At 43.8% G+C, this 20,112-nt stretch overlaps 2 protein-coding genes across 2 annotated transcripts in view; both read left to right on the forward strand.

Annotated features, from left to right (window-relative positions):
* IL1RL1 (interleukin 1 receptor like 1) overlaps nucleotides 1–11,291 on the forward strand; it is a 59,421-nt gene extending 48,130 nt beyond the window's left edge. Inside the window, exon 11 of the mRNA XM_019485037.2 lies at nucleotides 6,815–11,291. Coding sequence (XP_019340582.1) covers nucleotides 6,815–7,146 — 332 coding nt within the window. The 3' untranslated portion in view covers nucleotides 7,147–11,291. The remainder of the gene's footprint in view (nucleotides 1–6,814) is intronic.
* A 6,794-nt stretch (nucleotides 11,292–18,085) lies between these two features.
* IL18R1 (interleukin 18 receptor 1) overlaps nucleotides 18,086–20,112 on the forward strand; it is a 38,565-nt gene continuing 36,538 nt past the window's right edge. The window contains exon 1 of the mRNA XM_019485036.1: nucleotides 18,086–18,131. The gene's annotated coding sequence lies outside the window, so the exon portion shown is untranslated. The remainder of the gene's footprint in view (nucleotides 18,132–20,112) is intronic.

Genomic DNA, 20,112 nt, shown 5'->3' on the forward strand with positions numbered 1-20,112 from the left:
GAGCTAGGAGGATGGACTCTGTCACCTCCCAGTAGCCTATGGGAGCTGTTCTGGAAAGGTAATATAATTCTGGCTTCCAAAGAAACTTTGGTAGCAGAGAGCAGGAAGAAAGCCCTGACGAAGCATGGAGGGAGACAGTCTGCACTGATGATCCAAGCTTAAAGCAGTTTGGCAGGGTTCCTCAGAGCCTGAGGTGAAGAATTTGGAGGATGCTGTATGGGGGGGGGGAGAGGAGGGATAGGAGGAGTGTTTGCAATTTTCTTGCCCCGGAAAGGTGCTGCATTTGATCTCCTTAAGGACAGCCAGGACACTGTATTTAATGGGTCTATTTATTAATGCTTCTTGATACATTCATGTGTGTAATGGGGCGTGGGGGCCTCCAATTTACTGTTTGCCCAGGGCCCCAATAAATCTTAATCCACCACTGGCTGGGCTCATGAGATCCCATCCAGTTCTACTTTCCTATGATCCTGTGATTCTATAGCTACCACTACTGCACTGTGGCACTGGGCTATTCTTGAAGCATCCTTTTAAAGCCACCCCAAGGCCCTTGATTTTCTCATACCCTGAGGAATCATTTCAACAAGGATAGTTATGAAGCCCCTGCCAAAAGCAAGGCCAACCTAGGTCACACCTGTGGCACTCTTCAATGCTGGATCAAAACAACTTTCAAGAAAGCCGGTGACAAGAGATCATGGGTCTACAGAAGAACTTTGCCATCTGTTTGTATGAGAAGGGCCTGGGCAAGATTTCATAATGGGATACCATTACTGAGGTCAGTGCAATATAGAATGGTGAGGATTCTGGGACTTGAAGAAATGTTGTCCCAAAGCCAGGACCTCTTAATTAGGCAAGAATCTGAATGGATCCCCTGAGAGGATGCTGACAGATGACACTCCCCCACCTTCCTCTTCCTTTCCCATTCTGGCAGCCTTCTTCCCCTTCCTGTGTGCTCAAAATAATGGCCTTGCAGGTAGGGCGAAGTCTTCAAAATTCTACTATTGCCATGAGAATTTAAAGTTCTCTGATTCCTCCTAGCTTCTTGACCCCTCCTTGTGCCCGTAAATGCCCCCCATGCCATTTATCATTCCTAGTCAACCACTGTAACCACCCCTTCATTCCTTCCAAATACTGAAAGTATTCTGAAAATACTCTGAATGAAGAGTTTTAGAGTTTTGTATTCCTTCTTGTCTCAAACCAACATGGCTATAAAACAGATCCCTGAAACATGGAAGATACCAGATTTTAGCCGTTTCTTGAAATTATAAACTTCATTGCTAAACAAGAAAGCAAAATTTTTACACCTCCCAGCCTTTCTGCCATCTGACACCACCAGAGAAGAGAAACTGCACAACCAGGGAAGGGAACTGCATATCCCTTATCTGCACATCAAAGAGCAGCTCACACAAATGGACCCCTCTCACAGTTTCAGAGGAGCATACATTCAACTTCAGCCTCCTCTGTGCAAAATGAAGTTTATTTTCTACCTAAGGGGACTTTTATCATCTTTAATTTCCCCTCAGCTTGAAAAAGGTGTGTCTGCCCAAAAGCTTGAAAAAAAAAGATCCTTTTTTTTGTTGCTATTTTCTAGTTGGTCTAATAAAAAGCATCGCCTCTGAATGAAGAGTTTCAGAATTTTGTATTCCAAATATTAAAAGTGACGTTTTCATGTAGTCTGAGCTCCTCCCCACCAGCCTGTGCTCCATGCCCTGTGCCCTACACCTAGGACACTCATTTTAATTTCCACCAGACGGCCACTACCAGCCTCCGAAATCTAGGATTGTCCTAGCCAAACTGGGATGTATGGTCACCCTTCTCTTACATTACACAGCGAGCTACCTTGTTCTTTATTCCAGTGTCTGTAGTGATGCCCTTCCAGCCATGCAGAAGGTTGGGAAGGGCCATTCTGATGAAAAACACCAGTACCAATTTGACCAGGCTCTCCTTACCCTTCCTAAATAGGCATTGGTCTGCCCCTTGGTCTCATGGAGCAGTGATACATCTTTTAACATAATTGCCTACACAAGTGTGACAGCAATTACTAACTTGCCCTTGTCAAAATAATCTGTTCCTATCTCCCTCATCAGCTATGTTAATAGCCCTGAAGATCTTGCAACCAACATGTTGCTGTGATATGTCATCCAGCTGCACAGAGTCAGAGCCACCAGCCACCCACTATCCAAGCATTCTAGGAATGTAAAGAGGATTCACTGTATTGGGTCCAAGTGACGTGGGTAGAAAAACTTTATCATTGGCCATGATCTCTCAGTTCTGGTAAGAAGCTCTAAAGATGGCATCATAAGATGTCGAGTGGGTAAGGTAACTAATAGGGTGAAAGTGCTAGACTTTAGGAAAGCTGATTTCAATGAACTCAGGCGTTTAGTCAAGGACGCACTGCAGAGTAAGAGTTTTGAAGAGATGGGAGCCCAGGAAGGGTGGCTGTGCCTTAAGGAAATGATCCTTCGGGTACAGAGGGAGATGATCCTGATGCGGGGAAAAAAGGGGGAAAAGGGCCAAGAGGCTTCCTTGGCTGACCAGAGAAATCCAGAGCAGCCTACGGGCAAAAAGGGGGGCATATAAAAAGTGGAAACGGGGAGAGATTACTAAAGAGGAGTATACCTCCTCTGCTCGTGTTTGTAGGGAGGCAGTTAGACAGGCCAAAGCTACCATGGAGCTGAGGATGGCATCCCAAGTTAAGGATAGCAAAAAATTGTTTTTTAGATATATAGGGAGTAAAAGGAAGGCCCAGGGTGGAATAGGACCCCTACTAAATGGGCAGAAGGAATTGATGATGGACAGGGGGGACAAGGCTGAACTCCTCAATGAGTTCTTTGCCTCAGTGTTCCTAAGAGAGGGGCAAGACAAGTCTCTCACTGGGATTGTAGAGAGGCAGCAGCAGGGCACCAGACTACCATGCGTAGACCCTGAGATGGTGCAGAGTCACTTGGAGGAACTGGATGCATTTAAGTCGGCAGGCCCGGATGAGCTCCATCTGAGGGTACTGAAGGCACTGGCTGATGTCACTGCGCAGCCATTGGCGGGAATATTTGAACACTCATGGTGCACAGGCCAGGTCCCGGAGGACTGGAAAAGGGCCAATGTGGTCCCCATTTTCAAGAAGGGGAGGAAGGAGGACCCAGGCAACTATAGGCCAGTCAGTCTCACCTCCATCCTTGGCAAAGTCTTTGAAAAAATTATCAAGACTCACATTTGCGAGAGCCTGGCAGGAAAAATTATGCTGAGGGGAAACCAGCACGGGTTCGTAGCAGGTAGATCATGCCTGACTAATCTAGTCTCTTTTTATGACCAGGTTACAAAGCACCTGGACGCAGGAGTAGGGGTTGACGTTGTTTACTTAGACTTCAGGAAGGCCTTCGATACGGTATCCCACCCCATACTGGTGAACAAGTTAAGAGGCTGTGACTTGGATGACTACACAGTCCGGTGGGTGACGAATTGGCTAGAGGGTCGCACCCAGAGAGTTGTAGTGGATGGGTCGGTATCGACCTGGAAGGGTGTGGGCAGTGGGGTCCCACAGGGCTCGGTCCTAGGACGGATACTCTTTAATGTCTTCATCAACGACTTGGACGAGGGAGTGAAGTGTACTCTGTCCAAGTTTGTGGATGACACAAAACTGTGGGGAGAAGTAGACATGCCGGAGGACAGGGAACAGCTGCAAGCAGACCTGGACAGGTTGGGCATATGGGCAGAAAACAACAGAATGCAATTCAACAAGGAGAAATGCAAAGTGCTGCACCTAGGGAGGAAAAATGTCCACCATACCTACTGCCTAGGAAATGACCTGCTTGGTGGCACGGAAGCGGAAAGGGATCTTGGAGTCCTAGTGGACTCCAAGATGAACATGAGTCGTCAGTGTGATGAAGCCATCAGAAAAGCTAATGGCACTTTATCGTGCATCAGCAGATGCATGACGAACAAAACCAAGGAGGTGATAATTCCCCTCTATCGGGTGCTGGTCAGACCGCAGTTGGAATACTGCGTGCAATTTTGGGCGCAGCACTTCAAGAGGGATGTGAATAACCTGGAGAGGGTCCAGAGAAGTGCCACTTGTATGGTTAAGGGCTTTCAGGCCAAGCCCTATGAGGAGAGACTAGGGCACCTGGACCTCTTCAGCCTCTGCAAGAGAAGGTTGAGAGGCAACCTTGTGGCTGCCTATAAGTTCATCACAGGGGCACAGAAGGGAACTGGTGAGGTTTTACTCACCAAGGTGCCCCTGGCGGTTACAAGAAATAATGGCCATAAGCTAGCAGAGAGCAGATTTAGACTGGTCATTAGGAAGAACTTCTTCACAGTTAGAGTGGCCAAGGTCTGGAATGGGCTCCCAAGGGAGGTGGTGCTCTCCCCTACCCTGGGGGTCTTCAAGAGGAGGTTAGATGAGTATCTAGCTGGGGTCATCTAGACCCAGCACTCTTTCCTGTCTATGCAGGGGGTCAGACTCGATAATCTATTGAGGTCCCTTCTGACCCTAACATCTATGAATCTATGAATCTATGGCATGTCAACATTGGGAGGCATTTTTTTTTCAATCTTTGATTCCATAGAAACTCTTCGGGTCATAAACTGGGTCATTTTCTTCATCTGCTTCTTCCTCCCCTTCCTCATCATAGGAAAATGGCTGCTTGTTACTTTCCTGCCTTTGAAAGCATCTGCATCTGAGTAAACCAGACCCGCAACAAGCTGTAACCGTCTTCCAAAACCTGACAGGGAAGAAGACAAAAACAAAAAGACGCATATTTGGTGAGCTGCAAGAAGCATCCTAGAAGGGAGCCTGGATGGCTCAGAAGTGGAGATGGCTTCTCAGAAATGAACAAGAGGCTAGGAAGTGACACAATGGGGCCCCACCTTCCTCTGGGAGGTAGAAGAACATCCTAGTGTTGTGACAAGGGACTGGATGGAAAAGAGGCCTTAGAAAGAAGGGATACTCTTGAATGGATGAAGAGGTGCAGAGACAGCTTATCAAGAACATGATCAGCTGGATGGTTTGTTAAAAAACATACTGAATTCCAGGTCACCTGCTCCCTAATATTCTTTTGGCATAGCCTTACATCCTCAGATAACTCTAGCTCCTGTCCTACAGATCTTAGGAAACTTCTGTAAGAGTTCTGTAAGACAGCCTTCAGGCCTAGATTCTGCCCCCAACAGACTACACTTATATTAAGAATATCATCTCCTGGAGGTCATCTTTAGACCCTCCAATCCAACCCAGGTCTGTCTGCCACAGCATTAAATCCTTCAGACATCCCAGAGGGTGCCAGGAAGAAAGGTTGTGGGAACGTGCTGCAGTAGCTGGAAGGCTAGAGTGATTTGTACTTTTCATTTTTGAAAGAGTTCTAAATTAATCATTTGAAGCTGTTGTGCTGTTGTTTGAATGACCTTACATGGAAGTGCTATTTTTTTTACCTTCTTGATATTTATCATTTTGCTCAGTTTCTTATGCTGATAATTGTATCCATTTGCCCTTGCACTTTTGTGAAGGTAAAGAATGATCTTGTTCAACTGAGATGTAATTTTTATAAAAGTTTTCTGATAAAAGTTCCAGTCTTAGTAATGGAGGATAACTGGCTTTTCAAGATGGCTGCCAGCTGCTGGCAAATCTGCTCCCACATCTGTAGGAACTTGGGAGCATTTACTTGGGAGTAGTTTATTTGTAAGTGAACTGCTCTTGGATCAAGTGGCAGGTTGTTCAAACACACCCCGTTTTGAACAAAGATGATCCAAGAAAACCCCCAGAATGAGCCAGTCTGTGTCCTGTCACTGATAAAAGATGCAGGTGGGGGTAGCTATTGGTATTGGTGATGCTGCCAAAGGCACTCTCAAAAGGTGCTCGGTTAGCCTGGCAGCTAACTTGCAAAACTAGCAAGATATCAAATATAGCTCTGCAAGTCACTGTGGATTTGCAATGATCACATCACCGCATTGTTTTCCTATATATTATCTGATAACAGCTTGCAAATGGCACCAGGTGGCCATAAAGAGATAGGAGAACATGGTTCTCTTGTTATAGGAGAACTTCTCTTTAATCCATGAATTAAAGGAATTTAATATGCAGGAAATTGAGAGTTAAACCAGAGGAATTTGTGAATTTGACCCCACATTTCTGACAACTATTAGATTCCATTAGGTATTTTAGAAAGTGCTTCAGGAACAATACCACAATGCATATGGATCCCCAGTAGTGGAAAAAGAGGCATGAGATACCCACTACAGCCATTATCATGCAAAAGTAATGAGTTGTGCTGAAGTGTGTGGTTGCTGGCCATGTGGGATCATAGCTACAGCATACCATTTTATGCAACAGTTGCTGAATGGCAGCTAGTGTGAACTCGATGCTCCTTTGTGTAGACAAGCCCACCTCTTAATTCTTAAGCTAAAGTTCCCACATTGATAACTAACTTGCCTGACTGTGTATTGAAAGGTCTGGCTATAAATCACTATTTTATGTGGAACGCTTTTTGAGAGCCTCTGATACAGGAGCTGTGGATCAAAGTCAGGTCTGTCTCCACCAAAGTTGACCGTAGGTTTCCAGAACAAAGTACCATAGTTCAAAATGCTCTCTAGAGGGTTGGCACCAATATTTAAGGATGCATTCAGGTTTCAGATAAATAGAGGATTTGAAGGTAAACCTTGATTTCTGTGTGCTTTTCAGCTTTTGTTCTTGAGAGATGCTATCAGATTGATGTAAGACAGAGGTCCTTGTGAGTTTTTGTTTGTTTTTGAAGATCTGCAAGGTCTGAATGCAGAAGGGCCTGTAAAAGAAATGTTACTAACTCTTGATTTGTTTGTGCTTTATTAGATGTAGCCAATGCCATTGAAACGAGAATACAAAAAAGCAGGAGATCAATAATAATTTTAACACCCAAGCTGATTCACTGCAAGGAGTTTGCTTATGATCAACATATTGCCTTACACTGTGCCCTCATTCAGGATGACATAAAGGCCATTGTTCTTGAAATGGAGACAATTGGGGACTACAAGGAACTGCAAGAATCTCTCAGGTATATTATTAAGCAGCAAGGTACCATAAAATGGAAAAAAAAGTACACAGCTCACCCAGGGTACTTGAATTCTAAATTCTGGAAACATGTGAGGTACCATATGCCTCTGAGATACAAACCTTCACATTGAAACACGTTGTGGGCATAGCAAGTTTTATAAAATTCTGTTATTTTATCTGCCTGAATTGTTTCTTTACTGCCACTGTTCTTTTTGTAAAAGTCCGGACCTCTTAGTGCGCAGATATGGTAGAAACAGTTCAAATTTCAATCAAAATATTTTTTGAAATTTCAATTTTTAAAATTTTCAGTTTCACCCAGTAATTCAGCATCAGGCCCATACATTTCTGGCTGGGCTGGAGAATAGCTTTCAAAAAGATATCCAGTCTCATTAAACTTCCAGAGATGAGTCAATCGGATAGACTCCCTCAATCCAGTAATGTTCCCAAGGTATTTATTAACAACAACTGCCTTTTTACTGGAAATGCAAACTTTGTGGGGAGGGGAGAATTATCCCACGGACTTCAACAGGTCTACCTAGATTTCCCTTGTGTGAAAGGGGAGAAATAGACTCCTTTTCACACAATGGAAAAATGTGCAGTATTGGACATTTCAGAAATGAAATGTTACTGACAATGCATACAACAACATTGTTCATAACTAAATAAAAATTGAGACTTGCACAGGCAAGGGAAATTGACTGGCTATACAAGGTTACTAGAAAATGATTCTGCACTTAGATCTGATAAATGCACCAAAATGAACTGACCAGAGAAAAATGTTTTTTCTCTTATCTTTAAGATACAGCCATTTTAGCAGTTACTAGTTTTCTTACATGTGCAGACAGAAATATGAGTTTTTGGTCATGCTGATGGTGCCTCTTGAAGCAAATATAAAGAGTTTTGCTATTAGAAAAATATGAGAAATACACATTTTTTGTTTTCTACTTTGATGTTATGCTTTATTTCAATTTCTCCTGTAAGGAATGAGTCTGATATATGAAGTCTGAATCCAAACTTCACAGTTCAGGGCTGTATGGCCACAAGATTTTAGCTCAGGTCCGTTTTTGTGATAAGCAGGGACCCTGGTTTTCTCTGATAAAAAAAATCACAAATTCTCTGATTAAAAACAATTGCAAATTCACTGATAAAACCCCCCAAATCTGTGATTAAAATGAAAGGCCCCTCACAACCCCCCTGGCCCTGCTGGCATCCCTCACTCCCCCCTACAGTCTCCCCAGCCCTCCTGGTGCCCCTCTTCCATGTGTGCATCCATGTATGTGCATGTGTGCACCTGTGCATGTATATATGTGTATGCACATCTATGGGTGTACGTGTGTGTATGCATCTGTATGTGCATATGTGCATGCATGTGTTTGTGGACACTGGACACACTCCCATGGGGAGCTGGCTGGGGGCTGAGGGAGTGGGGAGGGGTTGGGGGAAGATGTGCAGTGGCTGCCCGGCTGGCTGCATGTGGACTGTGAGTCAGCTACTGGCCCTTAAGAGAAGCCGCATATCATGAATGATGCGCGCCCCTGGAGGCTGGGGTGGGGGGCACAGTGGTGGCAGGAGTGTGGTGGCTGGGAGCTCCTGCAGATGCTGCCAGTGCTGTCGGTGGCAGGCGGCGAGCATTGACCAGGGGTTGGCGACCATTTGCAGACGCTGCTGGCAGCATTGAAGGCAGCCAGTGGTGATCGCTGACACTGGAGGTGGCAGCGGCGGGGGTGATGAGTGGTGACCACTTGCCTTTTTCTAGGGCACGCACTGCCATGCTCAGGGGGGGCATGTGCACTCGTGTGCAACCTTATGCATCACCAATGCAACACATGGAAAAGCCCAGCCCAGTCGGGCTGATGGCACTGCTTGGGTTCCAGGTGCAGCCATCCTGGCACTCTGGCCAGGAGCAGAACTTTGCACCCCAGTGGGCACTCCGGCTGGGAGTGGGGAGGCTGCAAAACCCTTGCTCCCAACCAGCTGCAACCCCCCCAGCTCCTGCAAAGTTCCCAGCTCCCAGCAAGTGCAAACCCCCCAGCTCCCAGCCAGCTGCTGCAAAACCCTCCAGCTCCCAGCAATTCTCTCCACTCCCTTAGCCCCCAGCCAGCTTCCCCCACAGTCCTGCCTGACAAACCCCCAGGCCCCTGCAAGCCCCACTTACAACTTCACAGGCTCCAGAAGGAAAGTGAGCCTGACCCAAGACTTGGGACTGACTAAAAGCCTCAGGGCCCACCCTTCCCCCTCTCCCCCTCTCTTTCCCTCCCGGTGGGGTTGGGGCTTTCCCGTCCTTTTTGCAATCAGCTCTTGCAGGCTGGAACTCAGCCAGCCTGCCGAGCTCTTTGCAAAAGGACGAAATTTGCAGGTTTCCCTGCTAAAAGGAGAAATCTGTATTTTTTCTGATAAAACTGGGAAATCCATGGTTTTCTCCGTTTTTCTGTGGGAAACAGAAAACCCGGATCCCCAGTGATAAGCTTAAGCCATGTAGTGTGCATCCTGATCCAAACTGGAATATTCTCAAAATGTGAGAGGTTCTAGTTCAGCCCAATGTAAGATGGGCTTCAGGTGTGACATTTGTACACACGTGGGCCCAGAATGTAATGGTAACTTAATCGAATTCAAATTTCCAATTTGAACCATACTTTTACTTTTCGTTTCACCATCTGTTGTATATTTTTATTCAGTATATCTGTTCTTTCAGACATACAACTTGTTGTCCAATGCAAGAAAAAAAGTAAAAGTATATAACAATTCCACAGCTATGTATAGATCTTTTTATAATATACATAACATTCTGAAATATAAGAATAATCTAAAATCCTTTTCCTTATTTCATCACTTTGTGCAACTATCATGGTGTTTTACTGATGTTACTTACTCTTCCCACTCTAACCTTTCTGGCTGTTGTCTTTTATCATGTTTCATATTTTGTCCCAATCCTGAAGTGAATCCGTATCAATGGAGCCTACCACTGAGGTGGTTCTTCATGACCTGAGATCTGATAGTAGGATCAGTAGTTTTTCAGCTTCTCAGGTTAAACATTATGTAATCTTCTTGCCTTTTAAAGATTCATGCCACTATTAAATGCCTCAGCATTTGTTGCCATTATAAACAATAGTAGCAATAATGATGATGATTATAAAGAAATACTTTAGATGCGTCTGCTTTTTGTATTTTTGATGTGTGGTACTGAAATCAGAAATAACATTTCTTTTCATTGATATGACTTTATTAGCTCTGTAATGTTTAAAAGGTGATGACAATATCATTGCTGTGTGCTTGATTACATTCTATCCCACATTTAAAAAATATTTTAAAACTAAATCCATTGAACTGTTTTTAGGGAAAACTGTACCGTATTCAAAGTTAATGAAATGATGGATGATTTTGCTATACCAGGGTGATGCAGAAAGCTGTGTTTGATATTCTGATGTAAAATGGGATGTTTGGCATGCTTTATTGTTTTGTGTAGATTTTTTTTATTAGAACTTTCAAGAAGAACTTCAAAATCTGGATCAGCAGGTTCTTTTGCAGTTCAGATGGTAATCTATGGATCTGCTCAACAGATGTGCAAGAAATAAATTATTTCACACCTCATTTGTATTTTTGGGTGTCATCATGAAAAAAAGGAAACCATGGCAAACAACAGAGAAATTCTGACAAGAGATAGAGAAGTATACCTGGATATCTGGTTAATTTTTTTTTTCATTGATCAGATGCAGTTTTTGCTTTTTTGTACGCAGAGGATGTTGGAAATGTTGCGTGCTCTCTATCTGTAGACTGTAGTTTATTGACTTTTTTATTATGGCTCAACAATTTTCCATCAAACCTTTTGGCAGCAAATTGATTTTTCAACTAGATAAAAAGTTACGTGGCGTCTACTTTCCTAAAATATTATTTTTCTTGGAAGACTGAAAAGAAAATTGGTTTGGGGGTTTTAAGCTTGAACTACAGTTTTCATTCCATCCAGGAAGAGCACACACCAACTGCTGCAGCTTCCTTAGCCCGACAACGGGTTTTTGAACCCGAAAGCTTGCTTAATAACTATTCTCCAACCATTTGGATTGGTCTAATAAAAGATATCAAATTCACCCAAGGAACAGTTTTCTAAGGCATTTTACTCCCAAATAAGAGCATCTATATTGGGATTCAAATGCTTTTAGCTTATATGCATTAACCTCACATCTTTCACTGATTTGCCTTGAATTTTCTAAGTGTCCCAATGTAGACAAGCCCTGAGAGACAACTTCATGTTTTCATTTTTCAATAAAGAGTCAAAGCACCATCTAGTGGCTGAATGGAATTATTAAACTAAACAGAGAAGTGTTAATAGATTATTGTCAGCCAGAGATATATTGCTTTAGCAACATCAAGTAGAAGCAAATATAAAGGGCCATGTCCTCAGCTTGAGCACACAAGCATAAACTATTGATGATGTGTCAGACAAAGCTCTGAGGGATCAGGTTTACTTCTTCAATTAGGTATAAAATATGCGCAAGAAAAGGAGATCTATGTGCTTCTGTGCTATGAGATCAATATGGGATGTATTTTTACTAGTTGTGTGTACTTATCCTTTGAAATGATGCATCTTTTAATTGTATGCTCCAATTCAGACAACAAATATAAGGCCCCATGGCAGATATGCAAATTAAGGCATCATGGAATCTGATGCACGATCCACACAATTCCACTTCCTGCTATGCCACACATGTACAGCAGGAGGCATAACTGTGGGATTGGACATCACATCCCTTCATACCATATTGCCAGTGCTGGAGTAGCCTGGGATCTTGATCTTGGGCTTCCTCTGCAGTGGCAAATAGCAAGCTTCTGCAGCTGAGAGCCATCACTTGATGCAGGCTTCCAGCCATGGGGGCTCACCATGTGCTCCTGTAGCTGGGAGCCCCATCACCTGATCCAGGCTCTCAGTTGCGGTGTATCCTTGGAGCTGGGAGCCAGCATCAGCTGACAGGTTTTCCAGCTGCACCCATGCAGCTGGGAGCCCCAGCCTGGCCACTAAAATTATTACATCTTTTTGTGTAATAACCTTGTGGCTTATTTCTTGTTTTATCATGCCATTAATTGCATTAACTTGTGGCCAGATAACAATCACAACTTAAGTGTAACTTGTGCAAGGCAGAAAGAGAGAGAAATGCAGTGCGGTAAAAAACATTTAAATTGAACTAGGATTTCTCATGCTATACATGGTAACATGAATTAATAACATACACTATGATTTACAGCATTTATCCTTTCCATGCATTTAATGTAGATAAATCTTTGTATAAGCAGGCCAAACAGGTTAGGTCTGATTCACCACAAAACACCTCCGATTTTGCGCTGTTGCATTTTCACTGAGCAAGATTCATCTGTATACTCTGGAAGCACTGCATGGCTGAGCCCATAAGGCAGTCAGAACATATCACTGCACCTGGCCATTGATTTCAGGGGAATTTTCTTCATATACAATGAGTAATGCAATGGTAAATCAAGCATATTATAATGAACATTTTCATATACACCACACATTCTCATGTTTTAGAACTCTCAGACTCTGGTATCATAACCTACCTCTTTCTTTACCTTACTTCATTGTGGGATTTTGAAAAGGAGGGTGCACATGGTGGGGTGCATCACCACATATAAACACAACACACATTTTTCTCAGGTTAAAAATAAACTAGAAGCTTTACTAATATGCTAGGGGCCTAGGAATATATAATGCAGTTTACGGTTGAAGCAAAAACAAATATAATTTCATTGGAATGAGTTAAAAATAATCTGCAGGGTTTTGAAATAGGAGCTTCATTACCAGGAACAACTAACAGATGGCAGAGTTGCAGAACAAAATATAGCTTGATTGGTGGAACATTACGATCATTAAAAAGAAGAGAGGGTCTTTAACACCCATACAATGAAGAGTTTAGAAGGGATCAGGTAGATTTTAATGAGCCACGAAGTCAAGTGACTTCCTCAGCATGGCCTGACTAGAAAAGCTGCTGCCACTGCCAGGCAGTTGGTTTTAAACTTTGGGTGGAGCAGGAACCAAAGGATGAGGAGGTGCAAGTGCATCAGCAACCTCCTCCTCCCTGGATCCACCCCTGCATATATGTTAACAAATGTAAAAGTCCTTTATGTAGTAATAGTGATCCTTGCTCAGCCTTGGAAAACAAATATTAAAATATTATGAAGATACTCTATTCAGTTGATTAGAAACATCTTTATTAACAATGGTGGGCAATTTTATGTTCCTAATTTATTCAGATATTGGAAAAAGTTCAGTGGTTATGATCAGGTCGTTGGAACCTGGTGTTACCTCCCCTGATCGTTGATGCATTTCATACCCTAAACTTAATTAATTGTTCTGCTGTGTGAGATTCTCACCTTTAAAGTAGTTGGTTATTGTATTTCTTTATTTAGTTTGCTTCTAGACAACAGGGCTTTGGAAAAAGACTTAGAAACCAGAAGGCAAATAAAAAGATCTTGCCACTTGCAGTTTACCAGTAGATAAAAAAGAAACAGCCTTTAAGTGTGTGCGCTCATTTTTTAACACCTGCACCTGAGAACACTGCAACAGTCAATTAATATATGTTATTGCCTCATGAAAACCAAAATTACTGGCTGCAAAAAATAGCAAAATAGCTTAACAAAGAGTATTTCAAGCTGAAAGCAAAGAACTGTCATATTTTGTGGTTGTGGCAATATAATGTGTTGCTAGTCAAGAAGGAAGTTGCTTCACAATTTTGGTTTTTAGTAGTTGGCATTTTTGTTTAGAGCATGATTGAATAGAAAAGAAGATATGAAAGTGCATAAAAGCTCTTCTAGAACAATCTTCACAAGAAGTTTAGTCAGATGACCATGGATTCCTCATAATAATGCACATATCAATTTGTATGATTTTTTTGTTCTCGTCATGGTTGGGTGATGTTGCAGTCCTAAATGGTGATTTTTTAATTTTTATTTTTTATAGTCAGATCGCTTCTCCATTATACTGCAGATAATTGTTTTCTTCATCTGTGAACATAGGCCCTGTGGACTTGCTTCTTCTTTCACTTACACTACTGTAAACCAAAATTCATTTGAGATCAAAATCATATTGATTTACAATATGATACTGTATATAACATACAGCTTCATGATACCATCTACAGTATAGTTGAAAAGTCACAGGACTGAGAATGCAAGATACCAAAGCAAGCAACTCTTGAAAAAGTCTGTGTGAAAGAGTGAAAAAAGAAAAATTACTGTTACCAAAATGTTGCTTTTGTTTTGATAATGAACTTATTTTAGAGAGTAATGATGTTTATTTTACCATCATCTTATTTCTGTATTGAAAAAATGTTCTCATACATTCTACATACAGCTTCCAGCTGTTGGTAGTAGACTGGATGACCTTCACCCAGTAGAGCCTATTTTTTAAGTAGTGAAGTAAGGTGTTGAACAAAACATATAATTGATATGGCAGCCCAAATGCTACACTATGGTAAATTGTACATTTGTATTTGATTCAAACACTGCAGAAATTTCAGGAGTTTTCTGTACTTTTCAGCCGGAAGAATCTATATTCACTCTACAAATTATGGAATAAATCTTACAGTACCACCTCCATCAGTGTTCCCATTGATGTCTATAGTTCTCCCTGTTATCTTCCAAGCCGAGCAAATTCTCTGCCAAAAGCGTGTTCACACTTCCCCATTTTGTCACTTTTTGAGTAAACAGTACAGGAATGTCTGTACTGCATATCAAACTTAAATTTCTTATCTCTCTTTTCAAAACCTGAATCACACCATCCTTGCTTTACATAATCTCATTTTCAATCTAGTCTCTCCACCACTCTTCTAATGATGCCAGTCCCTATTCCCCTCTCATTTCCTCTGCAAAGGGCATCTCTACACACTTCATTCCATGCCATCCTTTATGTTTGAAATAACCTTACAATATCCATTTATTGTCCCTTAATGTATTCAAATAACTCACGAAAGCAAAACAAACTCACCTGCCTATAATAATGAGCATATTTATATTAATCAGGGGAACAAGTAGGGAATGCAAAAGGGACGATATCAAGACAGTTTGTTTATAAAAAAATTTGGTGAGAGAGACTTTCCAGGATAGTATTCCAAGCAATGAGGATGCCTCTGAATAGGATAAGACATTTTTTTAGAAGTGAATAGGATGAGTTTTAGGAGTGAATTGGTGTCAACAGAGTCCACCCTGAATTCTGTGCATAATTCCACCTCCCCAAAAAGAGTCCTTGTTGCAGATTGTCTTTATGCAGTATCTCCTTCCTCCCTGTTTCTGTTAAGGTCTTCATAGACTTTAAGCTTTTCAGGACAAATCATATCTTTTCTGCATAAAACATAGTTGGGGTGGGCACCGCTATGACACTGGTAAATGACGATTACTATGGATTGCAGGATTTAGCCTGGTATACATGGTTCTGCAGTGAAAGGCCTCACACTTTGGGAAAAGAAAGCAGCAGCCAAGCAAAAGCCCTCTACACAAAGGAAGAAGAGATGGAATTTTATTTAAAGGCATCCTAAACTGGGAAAAGTGTCAGAGACCTTTTAAATTAAACCAGGACAGGCTGCCTTTACTACTAAAGTGCAAGCAAATTAAGATTAGTGGTAACATGGCCAGTCATTTATAACATGCACATGGCATAAACCATTTGCCAAATCCTGGTAATTGCTGGGGGAAACTAAATTGAATAAAATGAATTAACCCTGCTTGCTATTTCATCCAGGAACACTGAGGGCTCAGTGTGTGCCTCCTTGTTAGTACCTGCTTACCTTGTAATTATTGAGTCTTGGGAGACGTGACTAATTAATGAAGTACCTGCTTGAACTTTGTCAGGTAGCTACTTAACCTGCTTAACCCCCATTTTACCAGTCAACCGGTTTTGTAGATTAAAGCAAAGTCTGCTTCAGCTAGAAAAATCATACTTAATCTGCAGCACAGTCTGCAGAAAGGAGGCTTTTGCCACCAAAGGGCAGAGGCTCTCCTACTCTCCACTTCCCTCTCAAAGCTTCAGAACCTGCCCTTCTTCCTCCTACCCCCTCCCTTCTCTTCCCCACATGCTATAATAAATTAAGCAAACTGTTGTAGTCTCCAGCACATAGGAAGGAGAGGGAATTGTCCCCACAGAGACACTTACGGATGCTGTTAGCAGAGCTTCTACCCATAGTTTACTCCACATCTGCCATGCAGAGTAGAGCTCTTGCTGCCACATACTAGTTGACAGCCTTGCAGGATTAGCTGACCTCTCAACATGTTGGCCAATTTCTTTGCTGCCAGACAACCCTGCAACAACGGTCTTTAGGTCAGGAATGAGTTCTAGGCTCATTTTGGCCTGGTCTACATACATAAAAGTTTTGCTGTAAGAACTTCATTCTGCCAGCAGAGCAACACATTCTCTATCTGAAAGAAAGCTATCACTGCCAAGCAGCCAGCTGAAGACCTTCATAGGCATGCCCATGCCTTCTGCCAGCTATAGCTGTAGGTTTTCAGGGTACACTTTACACCCTACTGGTGCAGATGAAGAAATGAAACCATGTTTGTGTAGCAGGAGCCTGGTGGCTACTCTCTGCTGCCAGAACTGTTGGTGGCAGTCATGGCAGAATATGGACAAGCCTTTGGAGCAAAGAATCATAGAGAATTAGGGTTGGCAGGGACCTCAGGAGATCATCTAGTCCAACCCCTGCTCAGAGCAGGACAAGCCCCAACTAGATCATCCCAGGGAATTATTTGTCTAGCCAGGTCTTGAAAACCTCCAAGGATGGAGATTCCATCACCTCTGGGAAATCTGTTCCAGTGTTTCACTACCTTCCTAGTGAGAATTTTTTTCCTAATATCTAACCTAAACTTTCCTTGCTTCAACTGGAGACCGTTGCTCCTTGTTCTGTCATCTGCCGCCACGGAGAACAGCCTAGCTCCATCTCCTTTCGAACCCCCCTTCAGGGAGTTGAAGGCTGCTATTAAATCACCTCTGTCTCCTCTTCTCTAGACTAAATCTGCCCAGTTCCCTCAGCTTCTCCTCAGAAGTCACGTCCCCTAGCTCCTGAACCATTTTTGTTGCCCTCCACTGAACTCTTTCCACTTTGCCTACATCCTTTGTGTAGTGAGTACTCCTGCTTTCTTCGGCCATGGGAATCGTGCCAACACTGCTGCCCAGGCAAACACCGGAAGCTGTTTTACGAGAAAAAATAATGAACTATTCATTGGGAGGGAGGGCAGCAAGAGAAAGGCAAGTAGGAGAGCCAGCTGCTGAGGGACTGTCCTAACTCCCTTTTTAGGACAGTGAGGTGAGCCTGGGAAGGGGCAGGATCAGGGTCCAGTCCCTGCTCCAGGTAATCTTTACTTATTCAAAGTGGAGCACCTCTAACAGCAGAGCTTGAAAAAGCTCCCCCACTTCTCCTGTCCCCTCCAAGCACCACTCTGCCCAGCGGGGAGTCCTGCAAGACTTCAAAATCCCCCCTGCCAGGAGGTAGGGTCACCACCTGTTTGAAGCTATTCCAGGAGGTTTCACAGTTGGTAGGGTCAGAAGGGACCTGAGCAGATCATCAAGTCCGACCCTCTGCCAGGGGGTTCATCACTCGACATAATGACATCCATGAAGTTAGGTCAGGCAGGCAGATGCAACATTGCTACTCCATGTTCAAAACCCACCGGCCAGCCGTATCCATCGGATTCAGCATTTCATATTCGCTTTAATGCATGCCCTCTCATTTGCCTCCGGCAGTCTCCCGGAGATTGAGCTCAACTCCTGGAGACTCCAGAGCAACCCTGCCCACCGGCCAGGGAAACACGGAGCAGCCTGCATCCCTGCTCTCATGCCCAGGCCGGCGGGCAAAGGGGTGCTGCATTTCGTCCCGCCAGCCACCCTGAGAGAAGCAGCCCGCACCCCTGCTCTGGTGCCCAGGGCGGTGCCGCACCCCTCTCGGTGCCGTTCGGCCGCGGGCTGGCTTGGGGCCGGCGGAGAGGAGAGGAGGCTGCGAGCCCCGCGCTGAGGCGGCGCAGGCACAGCAAGTGCGCGCCAGGGACCGAGCCGGCTGGAGGGCGGGCCCGGGGGAGGGGGAGGGGAGCGCTCTGCCTGGCACAGCTGCCGCGCGGCGCCGGGCACAAGGTAAGAGGAGGCTGCGGGACTCGCTGCCGGGCTTCAAGTGCTTTACAGGCAGGCTGCGGATGGGCACAGGGCTAGGGGCAGGGCAGGGCGTGGCGTGGCGGCTTGCAGCAGGCTGCCTCGGGCAGCGCGGGACTCTCCCTGCTTGGGAGTCTCTAGGAGCTGCGGGGCACAGGCTCGGCTGGGGTGGAGAAGCCCGGGATCATCCTCCCTTGAACAGAGGCAGGACGAGAGGACCCTGTGTGGTCCCTCGCAGCCCTGTTTGCCTAGGAGCCCCTCAAGGCGTGCTTGCTAGCAGCCCCCTCCCGTGCCAGGCTAAGCCGGGTCCCCTGAGCCAGTTTGTAGGATGCAGCAAAATGCCCCAGGGCCCCGGCCTCCCATTTGTGCGCTGAGGATGGGACCTCTGGAAAGCAGGGGAAGGCTAGTATGATGGAGCAAAGAGCTACCAGGGTAAGGGGTCCCATGGGGCGGCAGGTCAAGGGAGAAGCATTGTGCTGCTGATTTCGGGCCATAGACTACAGGCGCTCACCGATCTAAGATCTGCAAGGTGGGGTTGTACAAGGAAAAGAGCAAGGGGAATCTCCCCTCCTTCGCTCTCTCTTCTAACCACGCTTCATGTAATTTCCCAGGACTGGAGAAGTTTACTTGTTTCCATCTTGAAAAGGTCTCCTGTTCTTTCGCTCTCTTCCCATCTGCATAAGCATTTGCTAGCTGGCTATAATAAGATATAATACCCGACTCGGCTTGTGAATTTTGAGACCTGGCTGATATTCTCTTTCCTGAACTTTGGCGCTACATGCTAACAAATAGGTTCAGAAAAAAACTTACTATAAGGCTTTTCATCAGACCCACCCATGCTGTGGTACAGGAATAAAAGTCTATTGCTCCCCCCTGCCCCCCTCCCGTGGTTATGGAAACTTATCTGCTTCTTTAAAAAATCATTGGTATAGCAGAAATAGATGTTTATTAAAGAATTTGAGAGACACTTTCTAGATACACTATCTCTGTGAAAAGATAACATTCCCAACTTGATATTATAGACAGTTACATATAATCATAGTAATTCAGATAACTGCCTCATACTAGGAACTCTTCTCAGTATCAGCAGAAAAACAGATTTATAAAGACATATATTTTTTTCCAAGACCAGGAGTTTTTACACCTCTACTCTTCCCCCTGAAATCAGCAGCTAGACCAGTGCTTTTCAACAAAGGTGCTGGGGCCCTTGAAGGTGCTGTGAGATCCTTTTAAGAGTGTGAGAGAATGCCACTCAATATTAACACTTCCACATGATACACAGGATAAACCAAGGTATTTCAAAGAGGAATTCATAGCATCAAAAACATTCTGACTTCTTGTGGTCGTTCTGAGTTCCTTGCAAGAGAAGAATCGCTCTATTATTTTTCTGTAATCAAAAGCTGAGTGGAAAGAACTGGCATTTTCTGAGGGTGCCTTACATCTAAGAAGGAGTACCTTGTGTCTAAAAGGGTGGGACCCACTGGCATAGAGCAAGAAAACACTTTCTTTCCATCCTTTAGAACTGAAGAATACCTTGGTAAACGTGTCCAACCTGTGGTTTTGCTAATTTAGAAGGTTGAAACAATAAAATAGGCAGGATAACTATGGCTAGGAATCCCGATCAGTCTGCACTTTGGAGTCCTGCATCTGCAAGCAGATTATAATACTTAATGAGTGAGTAAAATACTTCTTGGTTGCTCTCTAAATGCTATCTATGGAAATAGATTTTGATTGCAGCCAGAAAATAATAACCCTTGGAAAATGTCCTTAAGTTATTAGGACTGCTGTTTGCTCGATTCTTTTAATGCAACCCTGATTCACTAGATAAAAATGACTACAAAATATCCAGATTAAAGGAGAACTACACCTCAAAAGAAAGCCCCATTGAGCTGCAAAGTCATGCCTCTGTCCTTAAGATGAAAGGGGGAAAAAAAAAGAAGTGATATCTGGAACATATCTTGTCCTT

Source organism: Alligator mississippiensis, chromosome 1 (assembly GCF_030867095.1).
Source record: "Alligator mississippiensis isolate rAllMis1 chromosome 1, rAllMis1, whole genome shotgun sequence".
In the NCBI taxonomy this organism is placed as follows: domain Eukaryota; kingdom Metazoa; phylum Chordata; order Crocodylia; family Alligatoridae; genus Alligator; species Alligator mississippiensis.